General features: G+C 60.6%; 1 protein-coding gene across 4 annotated transcripts in view; it reads left to right on the top strand.

Annotated features, from left to right (window-relative positions):
* FHOD1 (formin homology 2 domain containing 1) overlaps positions 1-21,351 on the top strand; it is a 62,716-nt gene extending 41,365 nt beyond the window's left edge. For 3 of the 4 annotated variants that reach the window (XM_065567544.1, XM_065567546.1, XM_065567547.1), the window contains 17 exons: positions 201-344; positions 1,005-1,234; positions 1,706-1,813; positions 2,993-3,016; positions 5,394-5,447; positions 8,526-8,656; positions 9,708-9,824; positions 11,096-11,952; positions 13,370-13,522; positions 15,187-15,369; positions 15,849-15,968; positions 16,984-17,145; positions 17,344-17,534; positions 17,937-18,129; positions 18,214-18,376; positions 19,436-19,612; positions 20,329-21,351. In XM_065567544.1, the coding sequence (XP_065423616.1) occupies positions 201-344; positions 1,005-1,234; positions 1,706-1,813; positions 2,993-3,016; positions 5,394-5,447; positions 8,526-8,656; positions 9,708-9,824; positions 11,096-11,952; positions 13,370-13,522; positions 15,187-15,369; positions 15,849-15,968; positions 16,984-17,145; positions 17,344-17,534; positions 17,937-18,129; positions 18,214-18,376; positions 19,436-19,612; positions 20,329-20,411 (3,090 nt within the window). In that variant the 3' untranslated portion in view covers positions 20,412-21,351. The remainder of the gene's footprint in view (positions 1-200; positions 345-1,004; positions 1,235-1,705; positions 1,814-2,992; positions 3,017-5,393; positions 5,448-8,525; positions 8,657-9,707; positions 9,825-11,095; positions 11,953-13,369; positions 13,523-15,186; positions 15,370-15,848; positions 15,969-16,983; positions 17,146-17,343; positions 17,535-17,936; positions 18,130-18,213; positions 18,377-19,435; positions 19,613-20,328) is intronic. The other variant, XM_065567545.1, reaches the window with a different exon arrangement.
* The last annotated feature ends 4,773 nt before the right edge of the window (positions 21,352-26,124 follow it).

The following is a 26,124-nucleotide window of genomic DNA, read 5'->3' as shown; positions in this document are numbered from 1 at the left end:
AAGAACAAGCAGCTGGCGGCTGTGGTTTGGAGCATGTTTCGTGCGTTCCTGGGAGTGGCTCCCATGTTGCTCCTTCCTCCCACCCCTGCCCTTCACCTGTGCAGTCCTGCTCTGGCGCCTGGGCTGGGAGGTGTGGGCAAGAGGCCTGCTAGCCCCTGTGCCGCGGGCTGGCCTGACTGCGTCTCCTTGGTGTTGCTCAGACGCTGGCGGCCCTCCCGGACCAGGACTCGTTCTACGACGTGACAGACTGCCTGGAGCAGCAGGGGATGGAGCGCATTGTGCAGCGCCACATGCACAACAAAGGCCTGGATCCTGACGTGAAGCAGCAGTTTGCAATCTACGAAGTGAGTGCATTTCCTCTCCATGGGCTGCAGCCCCCTGCCCCTCCATCTCCCCTGCCCTCGGGTGCAGGCCAGAGGCTTGGAAGGACTCACCCCTCCCCCCCCCTTACGCAGGGGGTTCTGGGATTGTCCTGGCCACACCTACGGGAGCATCCTGCCTGCAGGGAGGTGCCCTGGAGGTTGGACAGGAAGCTGAGGACCTGCCAGGTACTGACAGATGCTCCAGCCTCCATGGGGCTGGGCAGGTCACTGGGGTGTTGGGACAGGCCTAGCGCTGCCGACCCCCAGAGCCTGGGGTCGCTGCCCCACACAGCCATGTTGTATCTCCCCCCAGCCAGGCCTGATCTCAGCTCCCCTCCCCAGCCTGCAGAGGGGATGGAGACGATCTCTGGCTCGCAGAGGGGTTGTGCCGAGTAGCTGCACTCTCCCCTGTTGTCACACTCGGCACCCCGTGGCTAGACGTTAGTTGCTCCACGGTGAGGCCGATGGGTGCTGGGGGCGTTCACGCCTCTTGGAGCCGTTGGTTTAGGCTGTCAGCAGGCTTAGGCAGAGGAGGCAGCCTTGGTTCACGCTGAGCCCGGTGGGCATAGGAGCCCCATGACAGCAGCTGGGAGGCAGCCCAGCGTATCCTGGCACGCTCTGCCCGTGTGCTGCTCTCCGCAGACCTCGCTCAGACACGAAGACGGAGTGGAAGAGCTGCCGCCGGGGGCGCGCAAGGAGCGGCGGAAAACAGACGAGAACCGGCGGGGCCGGCGCTCCCTGGGTGGCAACGTAGATGCCGGAGCCGGTGCAGGCTCCCCAAGCCCAGCCGTGGAGGACAACAAGCTGCCTGAGCCCTCCAGCCCCGCGAGGGAACCCACTGCCGAGACGGGGACGGAGAGCAGCCCAGCTCCGTGAGTACTGGGCGTTCGGCAGGGACAGGCAGGCTGGCCAGTAGCTGTGTGCAGGAACAGAGCTGGGTTCTGGGGGTTTGGGGCAGGACTGTTCAAAGGGTTTGGGTGGTACTGCAGAGGCTGGGGCAGACCTGAGGCCGTGGGCTGGGCATGCCCAGCCAGGGATCTGCATGTTGCGAGCTGTGATCTGCTCCATCTCCAACTCCTCAGGGCTGTCTTAGCCACGCTGGACCTGCAGGGCTCCTGTCCGGGCGCTTGGCCCGGGTGGGCACCCTGAATGAAGTGTCTGCGGCCAGGCCCCGAGTCTCCGTGTGCGCCCCCTGCAGGTGAATGATGGGGTGCTGTGTGTGATCCATTGAAACGTCACAGCAAGGGCCCCTCCCGGTGCATGCCAGGCCCTGCTGGCCGCACGGCTGCAAAGAGGGGCTGGCTCGTGGGGCGTAGGCTGAGTCTGCGCTGCTGCCGTTTCAGGCCCTGCTTCGAGAGTGTTTACAACAGCACGTCCAACGTGCGGCTCTCTGCGCCGGCCTCCCCGGAGGAGAGGGAGCACCCCGGCCTGGGGGAGAGGAGCGTTTTCAAGTGAGTTGCCTCAACTTGGCGGGAACTGAGGAGTGTGTGCTGGCCCTGCTGGGGCAAGGCGCGAGACAGGCCTGGGGGAGGCTCTGGGCAGGACACTGAGGGAGCGTGAGTCTGAGGGGGGGCACTGCGAGGTCAGAGGGACTGTGAGGCAGAGACACCCCTGCCCCCCCCACGTCCCTGTCCCATCCCCTCTCAGCAGAGATACCCCAGAGTGTGTCTACGCAGCAGAATAAATAAATAAATAAACCACCTGAGAGCCCAGGTCAAGTAACTCAGGCTGGCGCTGTGGGGCTGAAAACAGCAGTGTGGATGTTCCTGCGCGGGCTCTGAGACCCTCCCCCCCTCAGACTTGGCGCCAGGGGTTTCCTTTGCAGTGTAGATGTCCCCACACTGACCTGAGCTGGGGCCTGTCCATGGTCTCAGGCGCTCTGGGTGTGTTCCGGCAGTGGGTCGGTGGCGCTGTGTAGCCCCAGGGCCCTTCCTGTGGGGGATCGGGGGGAGCCCATCGACAGCCCATCCTCCTGGGGATGCCTGGGCCCCTGGCCTGCGCAAGAAGGACTGCGTGCGACAGGGAAGGCCGGTTGTGGATCCGGAATGGTTCCTAGAGCTCGGGAGCCAGCCCCCCCTGTGGAGGAGCAGGGCTCCTTGGGAGCTCCAGGTGGTGATGGGAAGGGAGCTGTGTGGAGGGAAGCTGTCCAGGTGTGCAGGAGGGGTGTGTAGCGGATGGGCCAGCAGGAGGGGGCAGCACTGCGTGAGAGGGACCCAGTCTACACTGTCCACACTCGCGGGGCGCTCTGGAGTCAGCATGCTGACGTACCCCGTGGAGACAGCACACTGCGGGGGCGGGGTTCCCAGCTGTTGCCTCTGGGCCCTGCTCAGCTGGGTGGAGGCGTCTAGTGGGTGATCAGTACCCTCCCAAAGGGGGAAAAGGGGAAGGCCCTCCAGCATCCAGCCAGCGTGCTCCCCCCCGCAGAGTGGGGTCTCTGCGAATACCGGGATCCCAGCCAGCGCCATGGGAATGGCCTGCCCGCCTGCCCACTCCTCTGCTGGCGGTGCCCCCTCAGCTCAGGCAGGCTGTCCCCAAGTGGATGGGTGGCATCTCTAGCTCCGGCTCTCACACTCTCTGCTCCTTCTCTCGGCACTGATTCTCCTCTGCCTCAACTTTCTTTCCTTTTTCAGACTTCACCAAACTGCCCCTGTTTGGTAAGTGACACGGAGGCTGCGTGCGTGTGCATGTGACCCTTCCCGGCATGCTCCTCCCGCGTGCTGTGGCTAGTTTCCTCTCCCTGCCTGCGGCTGGTCTGTCTAGGCCGCCTCTCCCTGCGCTCCATTAGGCTGGAGCATGGGCGCTGCACTGGGGTTTGCTTGCATGAGGCTGCATCTGCTGCTTCCAGGCCTGGGTCTCCTCTGAGTGCTGGCCACACGAGTCTGTCCCCATTACGTGCTTTGCGTTGCCGGGCAGCACTTCCTGAAACTCCTTCGCTGGGCTGGGAGCTACGTTCCACTCAGCAATCGAGGTCCCATCTTTCCTGATCACTGACCACTGAGCCAGCCACACGAGGCTTTCTCCTAGGCTGGGGCCAGAGACCTCCTCTTGGTGCTGAGCTTGTCCAGCCACCTCCACAACGACGTAGGAAACCCCCCTGCTTGTCTCTGCAGCACTTCCCCCCCTCCGTCCCCCATCCCCTCTCTGTAATCTTGAGGGCCAGCAGAGCACCATGCAGCCTGCCCCACTGCCCCTCGCCAGCATGTTGGTTCTTAGTCAGCCATAACCCCAGACATGGTGCGCAGAGCACGCAGCGAGCGACCGGCTAGCCCACTGCTGGGGCGTGTGGAGCGGCCTGGTGCAGGCCCATGTCTGAGTGAGGCCTGAGCCGCTGCACTCTGACTGCTGGGCTGGCGGTGCCATCCTCGGGGTTGGGGTCTCTGTGTGAGTCCCTCGTGCTGTTCATTTGGGCTGGCCCCTTGTTCTGTGCCTGGATGGAGGGGAGCGGGGAGCTGCCTGGTTATGGCCGGGTCCCCTTGGGGGTTCCAGCATCAGGTTCAGCAGCTGGGCCTGCCCCGGGGCGTCACTAGAACCCGCGTTCCGGCGGCTGCTGTGTGTGGCTGGAGGCCGGCTGTGTTAACTGACAGCTCGTGTGCTGTGGGCGCTGAACTGGGTGTGAAAATGGCTGCCCTCCAAAATGGCTGCCGGGATGCCCTCTGGAGGCATGGTGGGTATGGGAAGGGTGGCAGTCCCCCACCCCTCTACGAGCCCTTGCAAAGGACTGGCCAGTGTGTGGAACCCCATTCCTTGCCCCAGGGACCTTCGCCACGGCTGCTCCTGTAACGGTCGTGGGGGAGGGAGCACCTCTGCTGAGGGAGGGGACGACCAGACTGATGGTGGCAGCCTGTCGAGTGACCAGCGTGCGCTATGCCCAGGGGGCTGTCGGCTGGCCTGGGGGGCAGGAGGATCACACACGGGGTGCTGAGCCCCTCGTCTCTGAGCCCATAGTTAGCGGATCTCGCTTCTCCAGACATGGCTGTCGGTTGGACAGGGCTGCTGCATGGCAGGGATTTTCCCAGTCTGGTGCGCAGCGGGCACTCTCAGCAGAGGTGGGCCCAATGCAGCGGCTGGGGGATGTCCCTGGGCTGGACAAGAGGCTCAGAGCGGCACAGGGAAGCTCCGATTGTGGTGGCAGATGTAGGATATGTCGACACTGCGAGTTAGCCCAGAGTCAGTAGAACACAACGTAGCAGAGCTGGGGTTTGCTAACCTCAGGCTTCAGCGTCTACTCTCATTTGTAACCCCAGGTTAGGAGAGGTTAGGTCCCAAGCTGGGGCTCCAGCATCTTGACTACATTATGCAGGCCCGTGTCCAACCACCCGTATCCCAGGCTTCCCAGCATGTGACTGCTCTAGCCCTTTGCGGGGAAGACGTGACCATCCACCAAACGTGACTGCCAAGCAGACAAGGGAAGTCGGGCCATGGGATATTTTTGGCAGATGCCCAGAGCACGAGACCAGTGGAGCTGCGTCTACCCTGCAAAGCAATAGGGGTCGGACCCTGGGTCCTGGCTTGGACTCTGCCCCCTTATGGGACCCTGGGCTTGCCTTGCAGTGTAGACATTCCCTTAGGGTGCGTCCACACTGGAGCTGGGGGTGTGATTCCCTGGTCCCCGTGCTAGCTCTGATCACGCTAGCCTGATCAAATAGTGTCGCCGGGAGGGGCTGTCTGCCCCCAGTACAGTGCCAGCCCAGATACTCTACACGTACCTGAGCAGCTAGCCCCCCACGCTGCTCCTAGCGCACTAGCTCGGTCAGAACTGGTGCTGTATGTCGCCCTGAGGTGGAGCTGACGCCTGCAGCCCAGACGTGCCCTTAGATGGATTGGCCTGGAGAGCAGGGGCTGGCAGCACAGGGGGCAGTGCCGTTCGCTCTGGGGCGTGCCGTGCCGTTTCTGCTCGGGCTGGAGACCATGGGGCTGCCCTGACGCTGAGAGGTGGCTGCCGTGTGGAGCTGAGAGGCGGTTGCCGTGTGGAAAGCATGCGGAAAGCATGGGCCGCGCCGGGCAGCGGTGCTAACTGCTCTTTTCTCTCAGGCGAGAGGAGAGTCCCCCTTTGCGTGGGGACAAGCCCGTTCTGAGGAAGTTTGAGTAAGTACAGATGTGGGCGCATCTTCAGATGTGCCCTCGGTCCCGCTGGAGCCAGGCCTGGGCGCCCCCGGAGCAGAGCAGGTGTAACGATGCAGTTCTGGTGGGACTGAGAGTGCCAATTCAGGACAAATTGCTCAAACAGGGCAGTTACAGCCCAAGGCTGGGGTTTTTCCACCTCTAAGGCAAACCAAACCAGCCAGACAGTGAAGACTTTGGTCTCCCCCCACTGGCTAACCACAAGTCACACAAGCAATTCCCTTAGACACTCCAGTTTCCCAGTATCACCACCAGTGCCACTCGTTATGGGGACAAATGGTTATGAAAACCAATACCCCAGTAAAAGAAAAAAGGTTCTTTCGATCCCAAAGGACCAAGCCCCAGACCCAGGTCAATATACAAATCAGATCTTACCCACAAATCACGCTGCTGCCAATCCTTTAGAATCTAAAATCTAAAGGTTTATTCATAAAAGGAAAAAGATATAGATGAGAGCTAGAACTGGTTAAATGGAATCAATTACATACAGTAATGGCAAAGTTCTTGGTTCAGGCTTGTAGCAGTGATGAAATAAACTGCAGGTTCAAAATCAAGTCTCTGAAACATCCCCAGCTGGGATGGGTCGTTCAGTCCTTTGTTCAGAGCTTCAGTTTGTAGCAAAGTTCCTCCAGAGGTAAGAAGCAGGATTGAAGACAAGATGGAGACGAGGCATCCGCCTTTTATAGTCTTTTCCAGGTGTAAGAACACCTCTTTGTTCTTACTGTGGAAAATTACAGCAAAATGGAGTCTGGAGTCACATGGGCCGGTTCCTGCATACTTTGCTGAGTTGCAAGGCGTATCTGCCTTCTCTCAATGGGTCAATTGTATAGCTGATGGTCCTTAATGGGCCATCAAGCAGGCTAGGCAGAGCTAACACCAACTTGCCTGGGATGTCTCCCAGAAGCATAGCATAAGTTTGAAATACAGACCGTATAGAGCCAATATTCATAACTTCAACTACAAAATTGTTACACACATATAGACAGCATAATCATAACCAGCAAACCATAACCTTGTCTTAGATACCTCATTTGACCCCCTTTATACAAGATTTGGTGCCACTACAGGTCCTTGGTTGCAACCATGTTCTATATGGTCCCAGATTATATCAATAACGTCACAGCAGGGCTCGGGTGTTGTTCTCTAGGGTAAATGTCACATGGGTCGTGGGGGCTGATTGGCTCCCACACATCTGCCTCCCCAAGGTGTGTGTGGTTGCACTTCCCTCAGCCGAGCTGGGGGACAGCGCCCGTCCGAGCCTGGCTTGGGCTGTATCCTCCAGGGCAGAGAGGTTGGGCTGTGGAAAGAGGGGAGATTGGTTTCCTTGACTCCCTCCAGCGTGCTTTGTGGGTAACTCAGCCCCCACAGCGAGCGATAGACACACATTGGTCCCAGCCCTAGCAGGACCCTCCAGCCCTGCCTAGCTCCTTAGAGCGCTCTAGCTTGGGAAGCCGCGAGCTTCAAGCCGTGTGCTGGAAGATTTTTAGTGTTTCAGCCTTTCCGGGTGTCTGGGCTCCCTGAGCAGTGCCACAAGCTCTGCGGCAGGGCCCCTGGGTCCTTCAGTGCTGCTGTGCCGCCAGCTGCAGCGTTGCGGTGGGTCCCTTTCCGTGGCAGACGTCCGAGTGTCGTGAATTACATCGGGCAGGGAGTTGGTTGGGCAGACCAGGATGAGATTGCTCGTTTTGCCTGGCCACCCCGTTTTCCATTCCGACTGTGCTGCAGAGGTGTGCCCAAACAGCACAGGACCCAGACGTTGTCAGGGAAGCTGGAGACGATGGTTGCTGGCGCTTTTGGCACCAGCGAGTCAGTTTGGGACTGAGAGATGCACACATTAGCTGGGTTAACTCTGAGCCCTAATGATGACGGTTTAATTGTTACCCCTTCCATTCACTGCAGAGCTATCTCCCCAGGCTGAGCGGCTGTTTCAGGCTGAAGGCAGCCTGGGGAGACAGCAATGGAGCGGCACCTGTTTCCCAGATCTCAGGGTGATATCACGGCCACTAGTGCTGGGGGCAGCTTCTTCCTCTAAATAAAAGCTGGGTTCCTGGAGCGTAATTTTACGGCGAGCGGCACATTTCGCAGCGAGTTCTGAGGCTGCAGGATCCCCCAGGCCCTATGGGAACTGGCTCCCTTGTTTTCAGTTAGCCCGTGTCCTGGGTTTTGTTACATTCCTAGCTACCCCCAAGGCTGAGATTTAAAGCAAGCTCATGTAATGTCCAGGGAGCCCCGGAAACCTGAGAGGAGCCATTTTTGACATCTTTGAACTGCCCCCGTTGAACATTTTCCTGGGGAACTTCCCCAGCCTGCCCGGAGAAGGAGGGGCTGTCGATCCAGGACACCAGGCGAAGGGAGAGTCCCTGCTCTGTTAAACTACCTTCAACGCACTCGGCCACTCTAACTCTGGAGCCCTTCCCATCTCCCCACTGGCCTCTCACATGCCTGCTTTCCCCACAGCCAGAATGCGTCCGCCTCTGGGCTGTGGGTGGCAGCCTGGCACAGTGCTGCACATGAGGGTGGGGAGCGAAGGCAGCAGGATCCTAGCTGGGAACTGCAGTGTGACCCCGGCCCCGGGGACCACTCGAATCCCTAGGCAGGAAGACTGCACCATGCGTGTTGGCAGCTTTCGGGGGGGCTGCCCATCGCGTAAGGGGGCCGGGAGTGTCAGAGGGGGCAGTGAGGTGATTTACAGGGTGTGTCAGAGCTGAGCGGATGCCTGGGTTTTCTCTGCCCCAGTGTGGGACGGAGGAGCTGGGGACACCAGGGCTCCCTCATGCGCAGGTGCTCGGCTGTCTGGCCAGGCCGTCCCGGCGGCGGGAGGGGAAGGCTGCTGGACCTGGGTGGCTGTAGGCGTGTGCTGGCCTGACACACACATGGCTCTGCGTACTGTGTGGTGGGGTGTGTGCTCTGACCCGAGAGGCGGAGGGTGTCAGGCATGCCAGCAGTGCTGTCCCGGGACACGGCTGCCTCTGCTAGACACGTGCACCTTGGCCCTGTGCCCTGCCTGCATGCGGCTGGTCGCAGACATTCAACTCCCTTTTGCAGAGCTCGCTTCTTGGAAAACCTGGTTTCATCCCAAAAGGAGAAGCTGTCTGCGATGTCCAAGGGACGGCTTGACGTCCTCGCCGAAGCCATTCCAGGGGGCGGCCAGCTCAGCCCAGAGCCACCCCCAGCAGGTACGCAGGTCTCGTGTGCCTGGTGCGTGCCATGCAGCCCAGAGGGGCGGCGTGCCACCCCCAGCAGGTACGCAGGTCCCGTGTGCCCGGTGCGTGCCATGCAGCCCAGAGGGGCGGCGTGCCACCCCCAGCAGGTACGCAGGTCCCGTGTGCCCGGTGTGTGCCATGCAGCCCAGCGGGGCGGCGTGCCACCCCCAGCAGGTACGCAAGTCCCGTGTGCCCGGTGCGTGCCATGCAGCCCAGAGGGGCGGCGTGCCACCCCCAGCAGGTATGCAGGTCCCGTGTGCCCGGTGCGTGCCATGCAGCCCAGCGGGGCGGCGTGCCACCCCCAGCAGGTACGCAGGTCCCGTGTGCCCGGTGCGTGCCATGCAGCCCAGCGGGGCAGCGTGCCACCCCCAGCAGGTACGCAGGTCCCGTGTGCCCGGTGCGTGCCATGCAGCCCAGAGGGGCGGCGTGCCACCCCCAGCAGGTACGCAGGTCCCGTGTGCCCGGTGCGTGCCATGCAGCCCAGAGGGGCGGTGTGCCCCCCCTCAGCAGGTACGCAGGTCCCGTGTGCCTGGTGTGTGCCACCCTGCCGCTGCCTGTCATTTCCAGCCCCTCCCTTCCCAAGTGACCAGGAGCCAGGCTGCAAGGTCTCATCACAGCCCCCTCCCTTCTAGGGCCCAAGAGCACCTGGGGGCAGGGATCCAGCTCCAATCCTGCTGCAGGCCTTGGCCCACTGGGCGTGTGCTCCGGACAGCTGGCAGGACCATGGGGCTCTGCCTGGCTCCGGTGGGAGCGCGCACAGACGCTGCGCATGGGATGTGGGGCTGGCTGTGCAGGTACCAGCCAGGCCAGTGTCTGTGTGAGCAGCCGCCAGATGCCGGGAGCCCCCTCTCCCCCGGAGGAGTGGGACCCGCCCACTAGGGAAACTCCCCACCATTGCAGGGACTGCGCACACGCCCTGGGGGTGGCAGGGTGATGCCCCAGGGGCCAGCCCGCACTCCCCACCTTGCCCCTGCCCTGCCTAGCGGCACCAGGCTGCCTAACGACTGCTGTGTCCGGGCTGCAGGGAGGCTGGCGCTGAGCGAGGAGAAGGAGCAGAATGAGACGGCGAACGAGCAGGAGCCGCGCCTGCCGTCAGTCGGGATCGCTCCAGGGAGGGACGAGAAAGGAGACGGCACATCAGGCAAGGACCCGCCCTGGGACACCCTGTGGCCAGATGCTCCTGCAACCTGAGTGACCCTCTGCTCCCCTCCCCCAAACGCGCCTGCTTCAGTCACTAGGGACCCAAACCCCCACCACCTTGAACCGCCTGGCGCTTCCCGGAGCCCCCTGCTGCTTGCCAGGCTCTAGCATTCCCGCCCAGTTGTGCCAAGCGGCCGCCTGTCCTGCCACCCCAGAGAGGTGCATCTAGTGCTGGGGGTGGCCTTTGCTGCAGCGGGAGAGTCACTGACCTGGGGGGCCCTGGGCAAAGGGGCTGTGGCAGTCAGTGAGAGCGGGGGGGCACGGTGGGCAAAGGGGCTGTGGCAGTGAGAGCGGGGGGGGCACGGTGGGCAAAGGGGCTGTGGCAGTGAGAGCGGGGGGGGCACGGTGGGCAAAGGGGCTGTGGCAATCAGTGAAAGTGGGGGGGGCACGGTGGGCAAAGGGGCTGTGGCAGTCAGTGAGAGCGGGGAGGGGGGGCCCTGGGCAAAGGGGCTGTGGCAGTCAGTGGGGGGGCATGGTGGGCGAAGGGGCTGTGGCAGTGAGAGCGGGGGGGAGCATGGTGGGCAAAGGGGCTGTGGCAGTGAGAACGGGGGGGCTGGGTATAGGGGCTGTGGCAGTCAGTGGAGGGGGGGCACAGTGGGCGAAGGGGCTTTGGCAGTCAGTGGAGGGGGGGCATGGTGGGCGAAGGGGCTGTGGCAGTCAGTGGAGGGAGGGCACGGTGGGCGAAGGGGCTGTGGCAGTCAGTGGGGGGGGGGCATGGTGGGCAAAGGGGCTGTGGCAGTCAGTGGGGGGGCACAGTGGGCAAAGGGGCTGTGGCAGTCAGTGGAGGGGGGGGCACGGTGGGCAAAAGGGGCTGTGGCAGTCAGTGTCAGGGGGACTGGGCAAAGGGGCTGTGGCTGTCAATGAGAGCGGGGGGGGCATGGTGGGCAAAGGGGCTGTGGCTGTCAGTGAGAGCGGGGTGGGGGGGGAGTGTAATGGACCTCCTGGATGCCGGGTTGAGCTCGCAAACTCAGAACGGCATGCCATGGAGGTGCCTGGTCTCTGCCCCCGCCCCATGTCCAGCACTGGGCCTTGCAGTGCAGGAGACCTGGGCCTCGGAGCCAGGACAGCCTGCAGGGAAAGGCGCCAGGCCAGCTCTAGCCTGACGTCTAGGGAAGCGCAGGTGAAGCGTGCTGGGGTGCAGGGATGCAGTGGCACTGTGCCCGTGGGAAGGTGAATGCCCTGGACACGCTCTGTCCTTTGGTTCCTCCACAGGGCGCTGTGTCCCCCCGCAGGAGAGCGCCGATCCCTGCCGCTCCATCTCCTCGGACAAGAAGCTGATGCGCGACATGCTGTTTGCCAAAAGCCACGTGGAGCCGGAGCAGGACCTGCTCGTCCCTGAGGCGTCAGCCTCTGCCCAGCGCCCCCGAGCGGCTGGGGACCAGCTGAGCCAGGCAGAGCTGCAAGGCAGTCAGGACCTGGAGAACGCCAGGCCCCATGGCAAGGCCCCTGACGGGCAGGTCTCTGGCGCCCGGACCCGGCTCCCGCGCACCCAGTCCAGTGTCGAGGCAGAAGCCAACGCTCAGAACGTGGAGCGGGCCCTCCTGACCCCATTTAAAAAGGACTTTGAGTTCATGTGGGATCGTCCGGAGGCCGGCCCCATGCTGCTGAAGATCAAAGACCTGGACTTCTCAGACCTGGGTGAAGAGGAAGATTTTGATGCCTTAGAGCAAGGGGCAGTAGGAAATGACTCTTTCCATGTGCCTCCTCCACCACCTCCTGGCACTGGGGCACTGACTGCAGGAGGCCTCCTGGCTCCCCCACCACCACCACCCCCTCCTCCTAGCTGTCCCCCACCCCCCGGCTGTCCTCCGCCCCCACCACCCCCTGTTCCTGGCTGCCCACCCCCTCCTGCGTTGCTGGGCCCCCCTGCGCCAGATGGCCGTTCCCCTGCCAAGAAGAAGAAGACTGTGAAGCTCTTCTGGAAGGAGCTGAAACACCCCAGTTCCCGTGCTGGGGCTGGCCGGTTTGGCCGGGGCACCGTGTGGGCGTCCCTGGAGAGAGTGGAGATTGACGCGGACAAGCTGGAGCATCTCTTTGAGTCCAGAGCGAAGGAAGTGCTGAGTTCCAAGGTATGCCGCAGGTCGGGGGCCAGCGGGCCAGTCCTGACAGCCTGCAGTGGGTGTTGGGGCACTGTGGGGTGTGGCCCGAGCGCTGGCTGCCGTGGCATGCAGGGCTCCCTGGGACTGGCAGGTGTCTCAGGCTCATAGAGGAATATTGCTGGTGCGTGGGAGAGGCCCAGTGTGGAGCAAAGGCCTGGATTAGCTAGGTTTTCCTTGTCCCTCCCTTTCTCGTAGCGTCAAGAGGAGGATGGTCCTGCTGGACTTCCCGGAGCCTGGGGGGGTCACAGTCCCGGGCCCACAGTCCGAGCGATGCTCAGACACTGCACCCTTGGAGTGGTTCCTTTGGTTTGGTGCGTCGAACGTCGTAGGAAAGCGCCCTCCTGGGTCATGGATCCCGTCCCTGCTGGCACACGCAGCCTGTGGACTAGTAGCCCTTTGCGGGGAAAGTGGAGTGAATTCAGTTTGTCAGTTCCACTGGAAGGTCTCACCAAACCCGCCTGTCTGTGACTGGTCCCCTGCTGGTAGCATCCCAGCTGCCTTCCCAGGGCCGTGCCGGTCTGCACTGCTAAGGCAGCCCAGGCTTGAGGGTGGGAGACGGGGTGGAGGGTAGGGCAAAATCCAGGTTTGCCACATGCAAAAAGATAAACCCAGGAGCAGACCGATTTCACGCTTTCTCCCAGGGTGTAACAGCCGCCCCAGCCGAGTGTGCGGTCCGGGGAGGGAGGATTGTGTGGCTTCTCAGAGGAGCGTAATATACCACGAGAGTGGAGAATGAAATTCAGCTCTGTTGGAAGTGAGCTAGTGGATCCAGGCTGCCCTGCACAGCCCGATCCTGGCTCTACAGGGCCCATTACAAGGGACGTTTCTGTAGCAGACGATCTGTCTCAACAGCTGGTTCCCAGTTTGGGGCGCATGCCGCTATTTCTTGGTAACTGACCCCAGAGAGAGGGTCCACTCTTCCTTGGGGCCAGTCGAGCCCGGGCGCGTTAGTGTCCCCTCACTGGAGGGAGAAGGGGCCCAGTCTCTCCAGGCGCAGCTCGTCTTGCACCTGGCATGGCCAGTGGCATCTCTGACAACCCGAGCCCAAGGAGGTGCTGGAGACGCTGGCTGTAGTGAAGGTGCAATAGCTCTGCTGTGACCCCTACCAGCGTGCCAGGCCGTGCTCTGAAATTGCAAGTTCTGTGGGGTAATCTCCTCACCCACGGGGGTCAGGAAGGACCTTCCTTCTGGGGACAGCACTGCACCATGGTGCATGGGAGGGTGGTGAGGTGGAGCTGCCTTCACCGGATCCTCTGTGTTGGTGCTGATTTGAATAGCTCAATGGCCTGCCGGGGAAATGTGGCTGTGTTTCAGGGGAGCCCGTGCGCTCCTAACCTGCCTTTTGGCCCCTTTTTTCCATTTCCCATTCCCCCCCCCTCCCCCAAAGAAAGCTGCTGACGGGAAGAAGTGCACGGTGATCCTCGACCCCAAGAGGAGCAATGCCATTAACATCGGCCTGACGGTGCTGCCGCCCGCTCACATCATCAAGACGGCCATTCTCAACTTCGACGAGTTCGCCATTAACAAAGAAGGGATTGAGGTGAGGCTGCAGCGATTCCTCCCACGAGCCGTTGCTGGTAGTAAATCTTTCCGAGTAAAGAGCAGATGAGCTCCAGCCCTGGAGGGTCACCCTGCCCAAAGCGCGTCTCAATCCGTACTGGGTTTCTCCTCTCTCTTGTCCCTGCCGTGCACAGGGAGGCTAAGGGACTGGTCCAAGGCTGTCTGTGGCAGAGCAGGGCATTGAACCATGTCCACTAAATCCTAGACTAGTGCCCGGACACTGGACTGGCTCCTGGAGAGGCCAGCCGTCCTCCCTAGCCTGCAGTGTTCTCCGACAGCACTCCAGCTCCAGGGCTGCACATGCCACGTGGGTTTTCATAGACCTGCACCGCCCAGGCCAGAGCATTTCACTGTGTGGTTCTGCCTCGACTCAGCCCCCTCTGGAGCACAGCTCTTAGAAAGAGAGGCCCAGGTTTGATGTAAAGGCTGCAAGGGACAGGGAATCTGCCCCAGCGCTAGGTCACCTGTTCCAAAGCTTCATTATCTTCACTGCTAAAAAGGTGCACCCGATTCCGGTTTGAATTCTGTTGGCCAGCTTCCAACCACTGGAAGTTTTTATCTGCTCGGCTGAAGAGCCCTCGGGTGTCAAAGTCTTCTCCCCATTGGCCCAGGAAGCCGCCCATCCAGTATTCTGCTAGAGGAGCCTTAAATACCTTAAATAATTATCCTGTCATTCCTTTGGGACGTGGGCAGGGTGACTCCCAGGCCCAGTCCCCAGCTCGGCTTCCCCGTAGTGCATTTCCGACACGGGAAGGGAGTACTGGGGAGAAGCAGCTGCTGTTAGTAGCGTGGGAGCTGGCGCATTGTCTTCCCCAGCCTGTGAATGTTGCTGTGTTGGAGAGTGAGATTCCGGCACAGGCCCTGCGTTGTTCTTTCCTGACATCCCTGTGTGACAGTCGCTGCATCTAGATGCTGGGTGGGCAGTCCCCGCACATAGCTGGGTATTTGTGGGTTCCTTGCAAACAGCATCTACCCCAGGCTGGCTGACCAGTCTCTCCCGGCCCTTCTCCAGCTCCAGAGTTCATCTGATCTCATTGCATTTTGGTTTTGCCCTGGGCTTGGCCCGTGGATGCCTGTGGTTTGGGGAGGATGAGTGGTTCCCCCACCCGCTCTGTCCTTTGCTGCCATGTGGCTTAGCTTTGCAGGAGGGGTGCTTGACTGATTGCTCCTGGGTCCCCACTAACAACGAACAGTCCCTTGAAGGAGAGCCCCGCGTGCAAGCCCTTGTGAAGGCAGGCTGGAGAGTGCTGTAAGATTGCATCCCCGTCCCCATCCCCTTTGCTCACAGCACAGCTCACTCCCGGCTTCTCTGGTCCTTGTGTTCTCTTCTAGCCAGAGCGAGGAGAAAAGCACTCGTGCACCCCCAGGATATCGGCACTCCGGAGAGTTACTCTGCTGAGGCCAAGAGCGCGCAGGCCTGAAGGCTGTTTGGTTGCCCCGTGCCCTGTCGATGCTAGTCCCGGGTTGGGGTGGGGGAGGTGTCAGTACTCGCCCAGGTGGGCATAGCCAGTCCAATGAACCATGATGTGTGACCCTTCAAGGCTACCACTGAGGCCAGCTTGACACAGTACGGCCGGTACTACTCTGTTTGGGCAGCTAGACCTGACCTGCTGCCTCAGACGTGTGGCTCCTTGTGTCTTACAGAAAATCCTGACCATGGTTCCCACCGACGAAGAGAAGCAGAAGATCCAGGAGGCGCAGCTCGCCAATCCCGATGTCCCCCTGGGCTCAGCCGAGCAGTTCCTGCTCACCCTCTCCTCCATTAGCGAGCTCACGGCTCGCCTCCAGCTGTGGGCGTTCAAGCTGGACTATGAGAGCATGGAGCAGGTAATGGCGCAAACCCAGCCCACTGGCCGTTTCCCCAGCAAACCAGACCACGAACATCCCTGACCTTTGGGTTTGGTAGTGCAGATTCCCCTGGGCATTCCCCTGGATCTCTGCGCCCCCTGCCGTGCCTGGGGACCCTGTGGCAAGTCAGTCCCTGCCTGCTGTTTGCTTTGGATAGGGGCATGGTACAGCCGCGCTCAGCAGCTGTGGGCCAAGGGCCCGGGCCCGCTCTGCAGGGGCCGGCAGCCCAGCCTCCCAGGTGCAGGAATTTCCCTGGCTCGGGTGAGTTCCGCGGCCCTCATGCTGAATCCGAGGTCAATGAGCCCACGCGGCGCTGCCCCCTGTCGCAGGGCGGAGCGGGACCCGGGCTGGCTGCGGCAAGGTCCCTGGCTCCCCAGCGGAGCGGTGAGTGCGTGCGGGGGCTGGAGCTGGGCGTCGCTGATGTACCAGTCACAGCAGCTGCACCTTTCCCTGTTCAGGAGATCGCGGAGCCTCTGTTTGACCTGAAATTGGGGATGGAACAGCTGGCCAAAAACCAGACCTTCAGGTGTATCCTGGCTACTCTGTTGGCCATGGGGAACGTCCTCAACGGCTCCCAGGTGAGGGGTAGAGGGAGGGACCTGGGGTCTCCTGCAGCTGCCAGCGCTGAGTTCCTGGGGGACGAGGTGGCTGCCAGCCGGGGCTTAGAAAGGGATGCAAAGTCCCCGGGGGGAACGGGGCCGGGCCGCCGTCGAAGCTGAGCGCCCAGACCTGCAGATGTGCATTAGAGAGCAGGCAATGCATGCAACAAGGAACTCAGCACCTGGGGCTAAGGTGCCAAGCTAGGTGGGAAATGCTGGGGGGGAGGGGGACTGGCTGCTGAGGGGGCCAGTGCCTAGTAGCAGGGGGACCTGTAGGGTCGCGCCAGGTGGGCTGACAGGGCTTAGTGCTGGAGGCTGGTCTGTTGTGTTGCTGCAGAACACACCGAGATCTTGTCAAGTGAAAATCCATGCAGGGAAGTGTAAGGGAGAGCAGAGCGGAGGATGGAGTCCGCTCAGTCGGACTGGAAGAAACTACTAAGGGGAATGGCTATCTGTGGAATTATGGTGTTAGGGCCCGCCTGGGATTGCGCCAGGTGCTGTACAAACACATTGTGAGAGGCAACCCTGCCCCCAAGAACTCATGGGCTAAACAGACAAGCCGTGGGAGGGGAAACTGAGGCAGAGAGGTGACGTCCACACAGCAGATTGGCGGCTGTGCTCCCGGGTCAGCACTCTGCCCACTGCACTACGCACTGGTGTCCAGGGAAAACAAAGTGGGAGTCGACGGTGTGCAAGGCGGCAGTGCCAAGCGCCAGAGCTATCTAGAGCAGCCCCAGTGAGACGCTGGGCCATAGCTGAGCTGAGTGGAAGGATGGGGGGGAGGGGCTAATTGGATCAAATACCTTCAGCCTCCAGAGGAATAGATGGGGTGGAAACGGTGCTGGTGCATACCCCTGCCAGGGAGGGCCACGGGCCTGGGATTGCAGCTGTGAAATTCAGCCAGATCACGTGGGAGCCTGGCTGGAGAGGCACGGGGCAGTTGACTCCGGGAAGCGGGGAGGGGTGTCTGGCTGAGCCTGCGTTTGGGTTTCAGAGCCGGGGCTTCGAGCTCAGTTACCTGGAGAAGGTCTCGGAGGTGAAGGACACCGTGCACCGGCAGTCTCTGCTGCACCACCTGTGCCACGCGGTGGTGGAGAGGTTCCCCCAAACCAGCGACCTCTACTCGGAGATCGCCGCCATCACCCGCTCAGCCAAGGTAAGACGCGTGTCGGCACCGGCAGATATTCCAGCTCCCCCCCGCTGCCCCGCGGACCCGGGGAGCGACACCTGAGCCTGGCGAGCTGCGTGGCTTCTGCAGGCCTGGGGGCGGAACACGGGGTCGTGTGGGGACGCAGGGCAGCGAGGGGACCCCGAGCGAAGCACAGCCACGGGTGTATCTTCACTCCTTCCTCAGGTTGACTTTGACGAGCTGGCGGAAAGCCTGAGCCAGCTGGAGCGACGGTGCAAAGCATCATGGGACAGCCTGAAGGCCATCGCCAAGCACGAGACCAAACCGGGCCTGAAGAGCAAGCTGATGGACTTCCTGAAGGACAGCTCCCGGAAGATCCACGTTCTGAAGGTGGTGCACAGACGCATACTCCACAGGTCGGTCTGCCTGCTGGGCACGGACCCCCCAGGGCTTGCTATGGCTGCCCTCGCGGGGCAGGGGGCGAATGGGGGCGGGGGGGAGCATTTGGCTGGGGGGAAGGGGTGAATGGGGGTGACAGGGTAGAAGGCTGTGGGGGGGGAGCATTTGACTGGGGGGAGGGGAAATGTTCCTTATTCCCAGTGGAGTTGAGAGTGTTCCCAGCTCTGCGGGGGCAGGGAACTGGAGTGGGGGGGGGAGGCTGGCAGAGGGGGAAGGGGGGAATCCGGGCTGATTCAAGGACTCCCCCGTCCCTTCTGGCAGTGATTGTCAGGGCGGCCTGAGGCGGCTCCAGGTGCAGGAGGGATCATGGGGGCCCCCCGTGTCCTCCCCTCGCCCCCAGCTGCTCCGTCTCTCGGCAGGTTCCGCTCCTTCCTGCTGTTCCTGGGCTACCCGCCGGCGGCCGCGCGGGACATGAAGGTGACGGGGTTCTGCCGGCTCCTGCGGGAGTTCGCCCTGGAGTACCGCACGTGCCGAGAGCGCGTCCTGCAGCAGCAGCGCAAACGGGCCGCATACCGCGAGAGGAACAAGACCCGGGGCCGGATGATCACGGAGGTACGGGGCTGCCCTGGGGGCTGGGGGCCTGCTGAGCCCGATGCCTCCCCTTCCCCTCATGCTGGCCGTCTCCTCTCTCCGCAGATGGAGCGATTCTCCGGCATGGCCGACAGCCCTGAGGCAAGCTCCTCTCCAGCCGTGGGGTCGGCCTGCCCAGAGAAGCAGGCGGATGCAGGCCACGAGACCATGAAGAGTGTGTTGAGCTCGGCTGTGGAGCCCCACAGCCGGCGCAGCAGGGCCAGCCGAGGTAGGGGTCCGCGGCCAGCTCGGTGATTGCACTTGCCCCAGGGCACGCCGGGCAGCAGCTGGCATCACCCTGACTGCATCTCCATGTGTGGCTCTGCGCAGGCCCCAGGCTCAGCTGGGCGCATGCCAGGGCCCCGCACTGTACGGAGCAGAGCCCGGCTCTCCCAGCGCACTGGGCTGTGGGCACGGATCCCAGCACTGTCTGTGCTGCAGCTGCTCCGGGGCCCTGCTGTATTTGTGGGACCGCAGGCTCATTCCTGCCCATGCCCCAGTGCCTCGGTGCTGGTCTGTGAGCAGCCAGGGCCCCCGGAGGCCCTGCGACACGAACTGCCCAAATGCCCCCCTCTAATGGAGGACGTGACACTGGGGGTCCTGCCATATCGCACCCCCCACACACATCTTCTAGAGGACAGGATGCTGCGGGCCCGGCCGGCCCGGCCCTTCCTCTCTGGGTCCCGAGTCCGGGGTCCTGGCTCGCTGCCCAGCTCAGCGCTGCTGGGCTGCCCCATTCGTGGGGCCCTTTGGGATCAGGGAGATGGAGCTCGATTACTGCTGGGCCAGTTCCCTCAGCCTGCAGCGGGGCTCGCTCAGGGGCAGGCGGGGTGCAGCACTGCTCCCCAGCCAGGTACGGCCCCACACCCCATGGGCTCCAGAGCGCTGGCCTGAACTGGGGGACACCACATGGCCCACTCCCCAGCTGCAGGGCATTTGGGGGGAGCATGGGGTGTGGGAGGGATTGCTGGGGTGCAGAGGAGAAGCTGTTGGACTCTTGGGGATGACAAGCATTCAGCAGTGGTGGGAGGAGGTGCTTGCTGCGGGGTTAGCTGATGGGTTTGGCAGTGGGAGGTGGGTTTGGCAGGGGGCCAGTAGGGCAGCCGCGGCGGGAGGTGGGAGCTGGCAGCTGAGGGATGGGAAGCAGCCGAGTGGCGTGGGGGCTGTGGCAGCAGGGTGTGGCAGCCGGAGGTGTTGGCTGGGAGGGGACTGAGCTTGGCAGGGAGACTGGCTGCCGCACACCAGCTGCTCCGGTCCCTTGGCCGACGTTCCTGTGCTCTCCGGGCAGGCGTGGGTCGGTCAAGCCCCTCCAGCGGCTCCGTGCCCCAGGACGACAGCTCCGGCTCCCCGGCCGACGCCTCGGATGAAATCATGGATCGCCTTGTGCAGTCCGTCACCCACAGCGCCGGCCCGCGGCCGGGCGCCGCCAAGGAGCGCAAGAGGTCACGTGTCAGCAGGAAATCCAGTAAGTGCCATCCCCGGCCATGGGGCCAGGGCCGAGCCGTGCCATGGGGCCAGGGCCGAGCCGTGCCATGGCATTGCTGGGCAGGAGGGGCTCTGCCTCTGCCAGCCAGGGTGACTGCTGGGAAACTGGCGTCATGGTGTCCGGTCTGACCCGCTGGGCAAGAGTCTTCGTGTGCAAAGCCTGTGGGAGGCGGAGCCAGGAGCTGTGCAGGCCCTGGTGTGGGCACTGCCCTGGTGCTGCTGCCAGCCCATGGGGGGAGCGGGCAGGGGGCAGACCCCAGGGCTCCCACCATTGCCCCAGCTGGCTGGTGCTGAGGGGCCGCGCAGGCTGGAGGCTGTCCCACTCCTGCAGAGCCCGCAGAGCAGGCATGGGCCCCTCCGGCCTGGCGGCTGGGCTGAGCGTGTGGCCGTGTCCCGGTTTGGGTGGGCTCACTGGAGTCTCCCCCGTGGCTGCTCAGAGCAGGCGTGATGGCAGGGGCGGAGAGGGAAGGCCACCCCCTAGGCAGGGTCCTAGAGCCGTTTGCCACCCAGCAGACCTGAGCTGTGCCCTGCCTGCCGCCCCGCCCTCCGTGTGACGCCGGCAGCAGACCTGGGCTGTGCCCTGCCTGCCGACCTGCCCCCGTGTGACGCCGGCAGCAGACCTGGGCTGTGCCCTGCCTGCCGCCCTGCCCCCGTGTGACGCCGGCAGCAGGGCCCTAATTCTGCCTTTCTCCCCAGTGCGGCGGACTCTGAAGAGCGGCCTGAGCGATGACTTGGTGCAGGCCCTGGGCCTGGCGCAAGCTCCCAGCGTGCAAGTGTGACGGTGGCCGTGGCCAGCAGAGCCGCTGCGGAAGGAGCCTGCCTAGAGCCCGCGATGCCCCACTCCCCGGAGCGAGCGGGGCCATGAACGCGCTGAGCGGGAGCCCGGCCGGCCCAGCCCAGCGCTCTGCGGCCTGGAGGAAGGGAATCGCTGGGCAGGGCCGGTGTTTGGGGAGCACCGAGCCCCTGCTCCGGGAACGCAGCCCAGCATGCCTGGCACCACTGGAGCCTCTCTGAAGCGTCGCCTGCTGGTGCCACAGGATGGGCACTCACGCTACAGTGGCTACTGCTTCTTCCCACCCCCACCATGGGCCTCCCTGCGTCCTGTCCCCCCCACACACCCTGCCCTATAGGCCCCCCCCCGCATCCTGCCGTCCGTCCGGCCCGTGCTTTCCTGCAGTGGGGCCGTGCGCCAAGTGGATTTGCTCTGGGGACACTATAGTATTTGAGCCCTTTGTGGGTAGCTGGCGAGTGCGACGTGTGCTGTGGATTAGTTTGGCTGGGCCCTGCAAAGAGAAGCGCTGGCTGCGGCATGGATGGGCTGCATAGCACTGCCACCGCACTCCATCTCCTTGGGTTTGCCTCCTGCCTTTCCCCTTCAGGTCGCTGGATTCCAGGGCTTCTCCGAGACTTCCCAGGGTCCCGCTAGGAAGCGAGTAGCATTTCCCTGGTGGCTGGCACTGGCTGGCACCCGCATCCTCCCAGGGCTCCTGGTGATGGGCGGGGTCTGCGTGTGCACTAGCTGAGCAGTGCGTGGAAGCCCCCCTCCCCTGGGGGAGCACAGGGCTGGCTGGTCGCCCGGGATGTGCAGTCTGACCCCCGTTATGGTGAGTCGGGTTGTGTGCACTGCAGCCACCCTCCAGCAGCACCTGGGGTGGGAAGGTCCCAGGGCAGTCGCTGGGGCCGGTGCCAATTGGACTGAATAAAGACACCTGCTGTTGATTGCTGTTCTGCGGTTCTCTGTTCAATACAGCCGGGCAGGAGCCCGGCTCTCCTCTTCCCTGCCCATCCCAGCTGCGTCTAAGGCCACTTGGTCACATCACTGAGCTCTGATCACCCCCATGGTGTGCAGGGAGCTCCTCATCCCACCCCTCTGAGCCGTGGGTCGCTGGCTGTGCTCCCATCCCCGAGGGGCTGTGTTTGGGGCCCACCAGTGGCACCTACCCTCTCCCTGAGCTCAGCTGCGTTTCGGCCCCTGGGGTCGTTGGCGCCAGGGCCGGCTCCAGCATTTCTGCCGCCCCAAGCAAAAAAAAAAAGCTGCGATCGGCAGTTCAGCAGCAGGTCCTTCTGCCCCCAAATTGCCACAGGTGCTTGTTGAGCTGGTGCCTGGAGCCGGCCCTGGTTGGCGCGGGCACTGTGCTGGGGTGCGGGGAGGGCGGGTGCTGAGATGAAGGGCGTGGAGAGGCCAGGGCGAGGGGGGATGTACTCCAGTGGTGCCTGCTTCAAGCAAGGGGGTGTGCTGTGTGGCACTATCCCCTGCCCCCAGGAAAAGCCGCCCCCATTCCCTGCAGAGCCCGGCCTGGCACGGCAGAGGGGCTCGAGGTGAGTTCTGGGGGCAAGGCTCATAGCCTGACTCCTGGGCTTGTTTGAATGGTTCTGTCAGGCCCCAGAGAGAGGGTCTGTCCTGGCCTCGCTGTCTGCTGGGCCCGGGGGCCAGTGGTGCTAGGGAAGTGCGGTCGTTACCCCAGCAAGGCCAGGTGCTCGTCCCGTTCCCCACGGCCAGCCGGGGCAGCGTGTGCAGCCCTCCGCTAGATTGCACATGGAGCTCAGAGCCCAGCTGGAAACCATGGGGGGCTGAAGTCTGGTGAAGAGTTCGGGTCCTCCAATGCGCCTGTCTGGGCCAGGCTGTGCTGCTGAGCGGGGCCGGGGATCCTTCCTGACCCTTCTCCCACTGGTGACCAGCTGTGCACTGAAGTCCAAGATGGGGAGACCCTTTCAGTTTTTACCTGAGTGCCGCACTTGGGCAGGAGGCACCCATTGCGCAGCACTGCAAAATACAGAGGGAAACTGAGGCACGCATAGAACTTATAAAAATATTTCAGAAGATTCCCCATGGCATACAGAGCAGGCCGAGTGTTCAGTCGTAGGAGACCGCAGAGGGCGCTCGCAGACATGGAGCATAACTAGCAGTTCCAGGACAGTGACACAATTCTCAGGAAAGCGTCCACAGGCTATTTAATGCTCACAAGTGAGGCCCTCAGTGCTACATCTCAGCTCCATCCCTGCTCGGACATCACGGAGGGGACCGTTGTCTCTGGGAGAAAAGTAAAGGGGTTTGGCTGGGTGGCCGAGTGGGTCATCTCCCGGGGGTAAAAACACTGCATGTAGTAAGGCAGTGGAGTGTACAGGGGAGGCACGCTTCAGTGCTGGAAGCCGGGTAAGAAACAAGGAATTAGGCTCAGTTATGAAAAGAGATCGGCTATGATTTTGACCCCTGCCCCTGGTGGGAGGAGTCAAACGACAGGGATGTTACAGTCACTGGATACCCCCTGGTCAGGAAGGACAGAGTGAGCCGAAGGGGCGTGGCCTGGACATCACAGATCCTGCCCCCTGCACTAGTGACTGACAGCTCAGTTCAGAGGGGCAGGAGTATTAACTGGGTCAGTGTATTAACGACGTGTCACAAGGCAGGATACTGGGCGGCGTCTGTTACAGAGACCAGTCGGACAAGGGAGCAGGATGAGCAGCTGCTTAAACATCCATCCCTAATGTGTAGAGAGAAAGACAGTGTTATCGGGGGGGGGGGGTGGTTCATTGTCTGTGGAGGGGGAGACATGCTGGAGCTTTCATGCTGCCACTAGTAAGATATGCTTGAAAGGTTCTAAAAATTATAGATGACTTTCTGACACAAGAATTGGGGTCATTCCTCATTCTGACAGATACAGCTGAATTGATCATAGAACTAAATTTGATGGTTGCGTAGGCATAAGCCATCATGACAATTTCATTTACTAGGTGCAAACAGAATATAGTCAAGTCCAGGCATGTAGATACTTGATGCTTTAAAAGGGCCAACTTCCCCAAAGTGAAAACAACCATGAGCAAAACTGAGGGGGAGGAAATATTTAAACATGCAAATGTGGATGATGATTGGGAATGGTTTAAGAATGCTTTATTAGATGCAAAACCAAACAACAGACACTCACTGTTCTGCAATCACAAAAGAAGGCTTTTTAATTAATAAAAAAAATCCTAGTGAAGAGGAGAGGTGAAAGAAGCAACAAAAATGTACGTATAAAAATGGGGAAGCTGATACCATGGAATACGTATCAGCAGGTAAGAAATGCAGACAATTGAAAAGGGAAGCTAAAAGTATCCGTGAAAAATCTAATTTTCAAAAGTGCCTAAATGACTTAGGAGCCTGAATCCCGTTTTCAAAAGTGACTTAGGTTATTAGGGTCCTGAAAAGGTGTGTGATCTGGAAAGCTCTTCAGCTGCACCATACCATGAGAGCCAGCAGGCAGGAGAAAAAGGCCAGCTCAGGGATGGGGCTGGGGTCTCTACAGACACCCAGCATTTAACGGTGCCATAAAACAACCCTTGTGGCAGCTTGGCACACCTAAGTCCAGCAGGACCCCTCACTCCTCGGAGTCTCTGGGGTGCCTGCTGGGGAGTTGCCCTCTGGCCCACTCATCCTTGTTGCTGTGACACTTCCCCCAGTATCTAGTCTGTTCCCTGCCACAGCTCGGTGCCATTGCAGCATGTTGCCTGAGCCTGTGCCAGTTCAGACAAAGCCCTGGCTGGGATGATTTAGTTGGGGTTGGTCCTGCTTTGAGCAGGGGGTTGGACTAGATACCTCCTGAGGTCCCTTCCAACCCTGATAGTCTATGATTCTATGATTCTTAGAGTGCTGGGAAGCCACGTAACACCACCGTTCCCCCCAAACGGTCAGTAATTACCATCTTTAACACGGGGAGGGGAGGGGAGGACACTTTCTAAAGACCCTCTCTAGCTAACAGGAAAGGGAACGAGGCCTGTTGTTACAAGGAAAACCTGACATTGCAAATGCTTCAACTCTTTTAATAAAAGGTGAAGAGGATTGTCAATGGTGTGTTTGCCGTGGGACTAAGCAGGCTGAGGTCTGTGTGCCAAGCCCCAGACGGGGACATGTTAACACTTTGACTCTCGGGGACCATGTATTCCATTGAAATTAACACAGCAGGGCCCTGCAGCTGCTCAGGAGGGTAACGCAGGGTCCTATGCTGCTTTCCTAGTGTCTCAGGGAAAAGAAGGGGAGCCTCAGTCTCATGGGGACGTGTTAAAAGAGCGGCCACACTGGGTCAGACCAATGGTCCATCTAGCCCAGCAGCCTGTCTTCTGACAGCGGCAATGCCAGGTGCTTCCGAGGGAACGAACAGAACAGGCAGTCACTGAGCGATCCATCTCCTGTCAGCCAGACCTGGCTTCTGGCAGTCAGAGGCTTGGGGACACCCAGAGCACGGGGTTGCATACATTCCTGACCATCTTGGCTAATGGCCATTGCTGGACCTGTCCTCCAGGAACTTATCTAGTTCTTTTTTCAATCCAGTTATAGTTTGGGCCTTCACAACAAGTTCCACAGGTTGACTGTGCATTGTGTGAAGAAATACTTCCTTTTGTTTGTTTTTAATCCTGCTGCCTGTTAATTTTACTGGCTGACCCCTGGTTCTTGTGTTATGAGAAGGAGTAAATAACACTTCCTTATGTACTTCTGCCACACCAGTCATGATTTTATAGACCTCTTCATATCCCCTCTTAGTCATCTCTTTTACAAGCTGAAAAGTTCCAGTCTTATTAATCTCTTCTCATACTGAAGCTGTTCCATACCCTTCATCTTTTGTTGCCCTTCTCTGCACCTTTTCCATGTCTGATGTATCTTTTTTGAGATGGGCAAACAGAACTGCATGCAGTATTCAAGCTGTGGGCGTACCATGGATTTATATAGTGATGATATGATATTTTCTGCCTTACTATCTATCCCTTTCTTAATGGTTCCTAACAATCCCTTAGCTTTTTTGACTGCCGCTGCACATTGAGTGGATGTTTTCAGAGAACTATCCACAATGACTCCAAGATCTTTCTTGAGTGGCAATAGCTAATTTAAACCCCATCACTTTGTATGTATAGTTGGGATTATGTTTTCCAATGTGCATTACTTTGCACTTACCAACATTGAGTTTCATTTGCCATTTTGTTGCCCAGTTTGGGGAGATCCCTTTGTAGCTCTTCGCAGTCTGCCTCGGACTTAACTATCTTGAGTAATTTTGTATCTTTTCCAAACTTTGCCAACTAAGTGTTTACCCCTTTTTCCAGATCATTTATAAATATGTTGAATAGGACTGGTCCCAGTACAGACCCCCGGGGGACACCACTATTTACCTCTCTCCGTTCTGAAAACTGACCATTTATTCCTACCTTTGTTTCCTGTCTTTTAACCAGTTACTGATCCATCTTATGCCATGACTGCTTAGTTTGCTTAATGGCCATTGGTGACAGACCATGTCCAAGGCTTTCTGAAAGTCCAAGTACACTATGACAGGTTTCAGAGTAACAGCCGTGTTAGTCTGTATCCGCAAAAAGAAGAACAGGAGTACTTGTGGCACCTTAGAGACTAACAAATTTATTAGAGCATAAGCTTTCGTGGACTACAGCCCACTTCTTCGGATGCATATGCATCCGAAGAAGTGGGCTGTAGTCCACGAAAGCTTATGCTCTAATAAATTTGTTAGTCTCTAA

The sequence above is a fragment of the Chrysemys picta genome, chromosome 14, assembly GCF_011386835.1.
Source record: "Chrysemys picta bellii isolate R12L10 chromosome 14, ASM1138683v2, whole genome shotgun sequence".
Lineage (NCBI taxonomy): Eukaryota > Metazoa > Chordata > Testudines > Emydidae > Chrysemys > Chrysemys picta.
The sequence above is the reverse complement of the archived record's forward strand: the minus strand, read 5'-3'. Positions and strand labels throughout refer to the sequence as shown.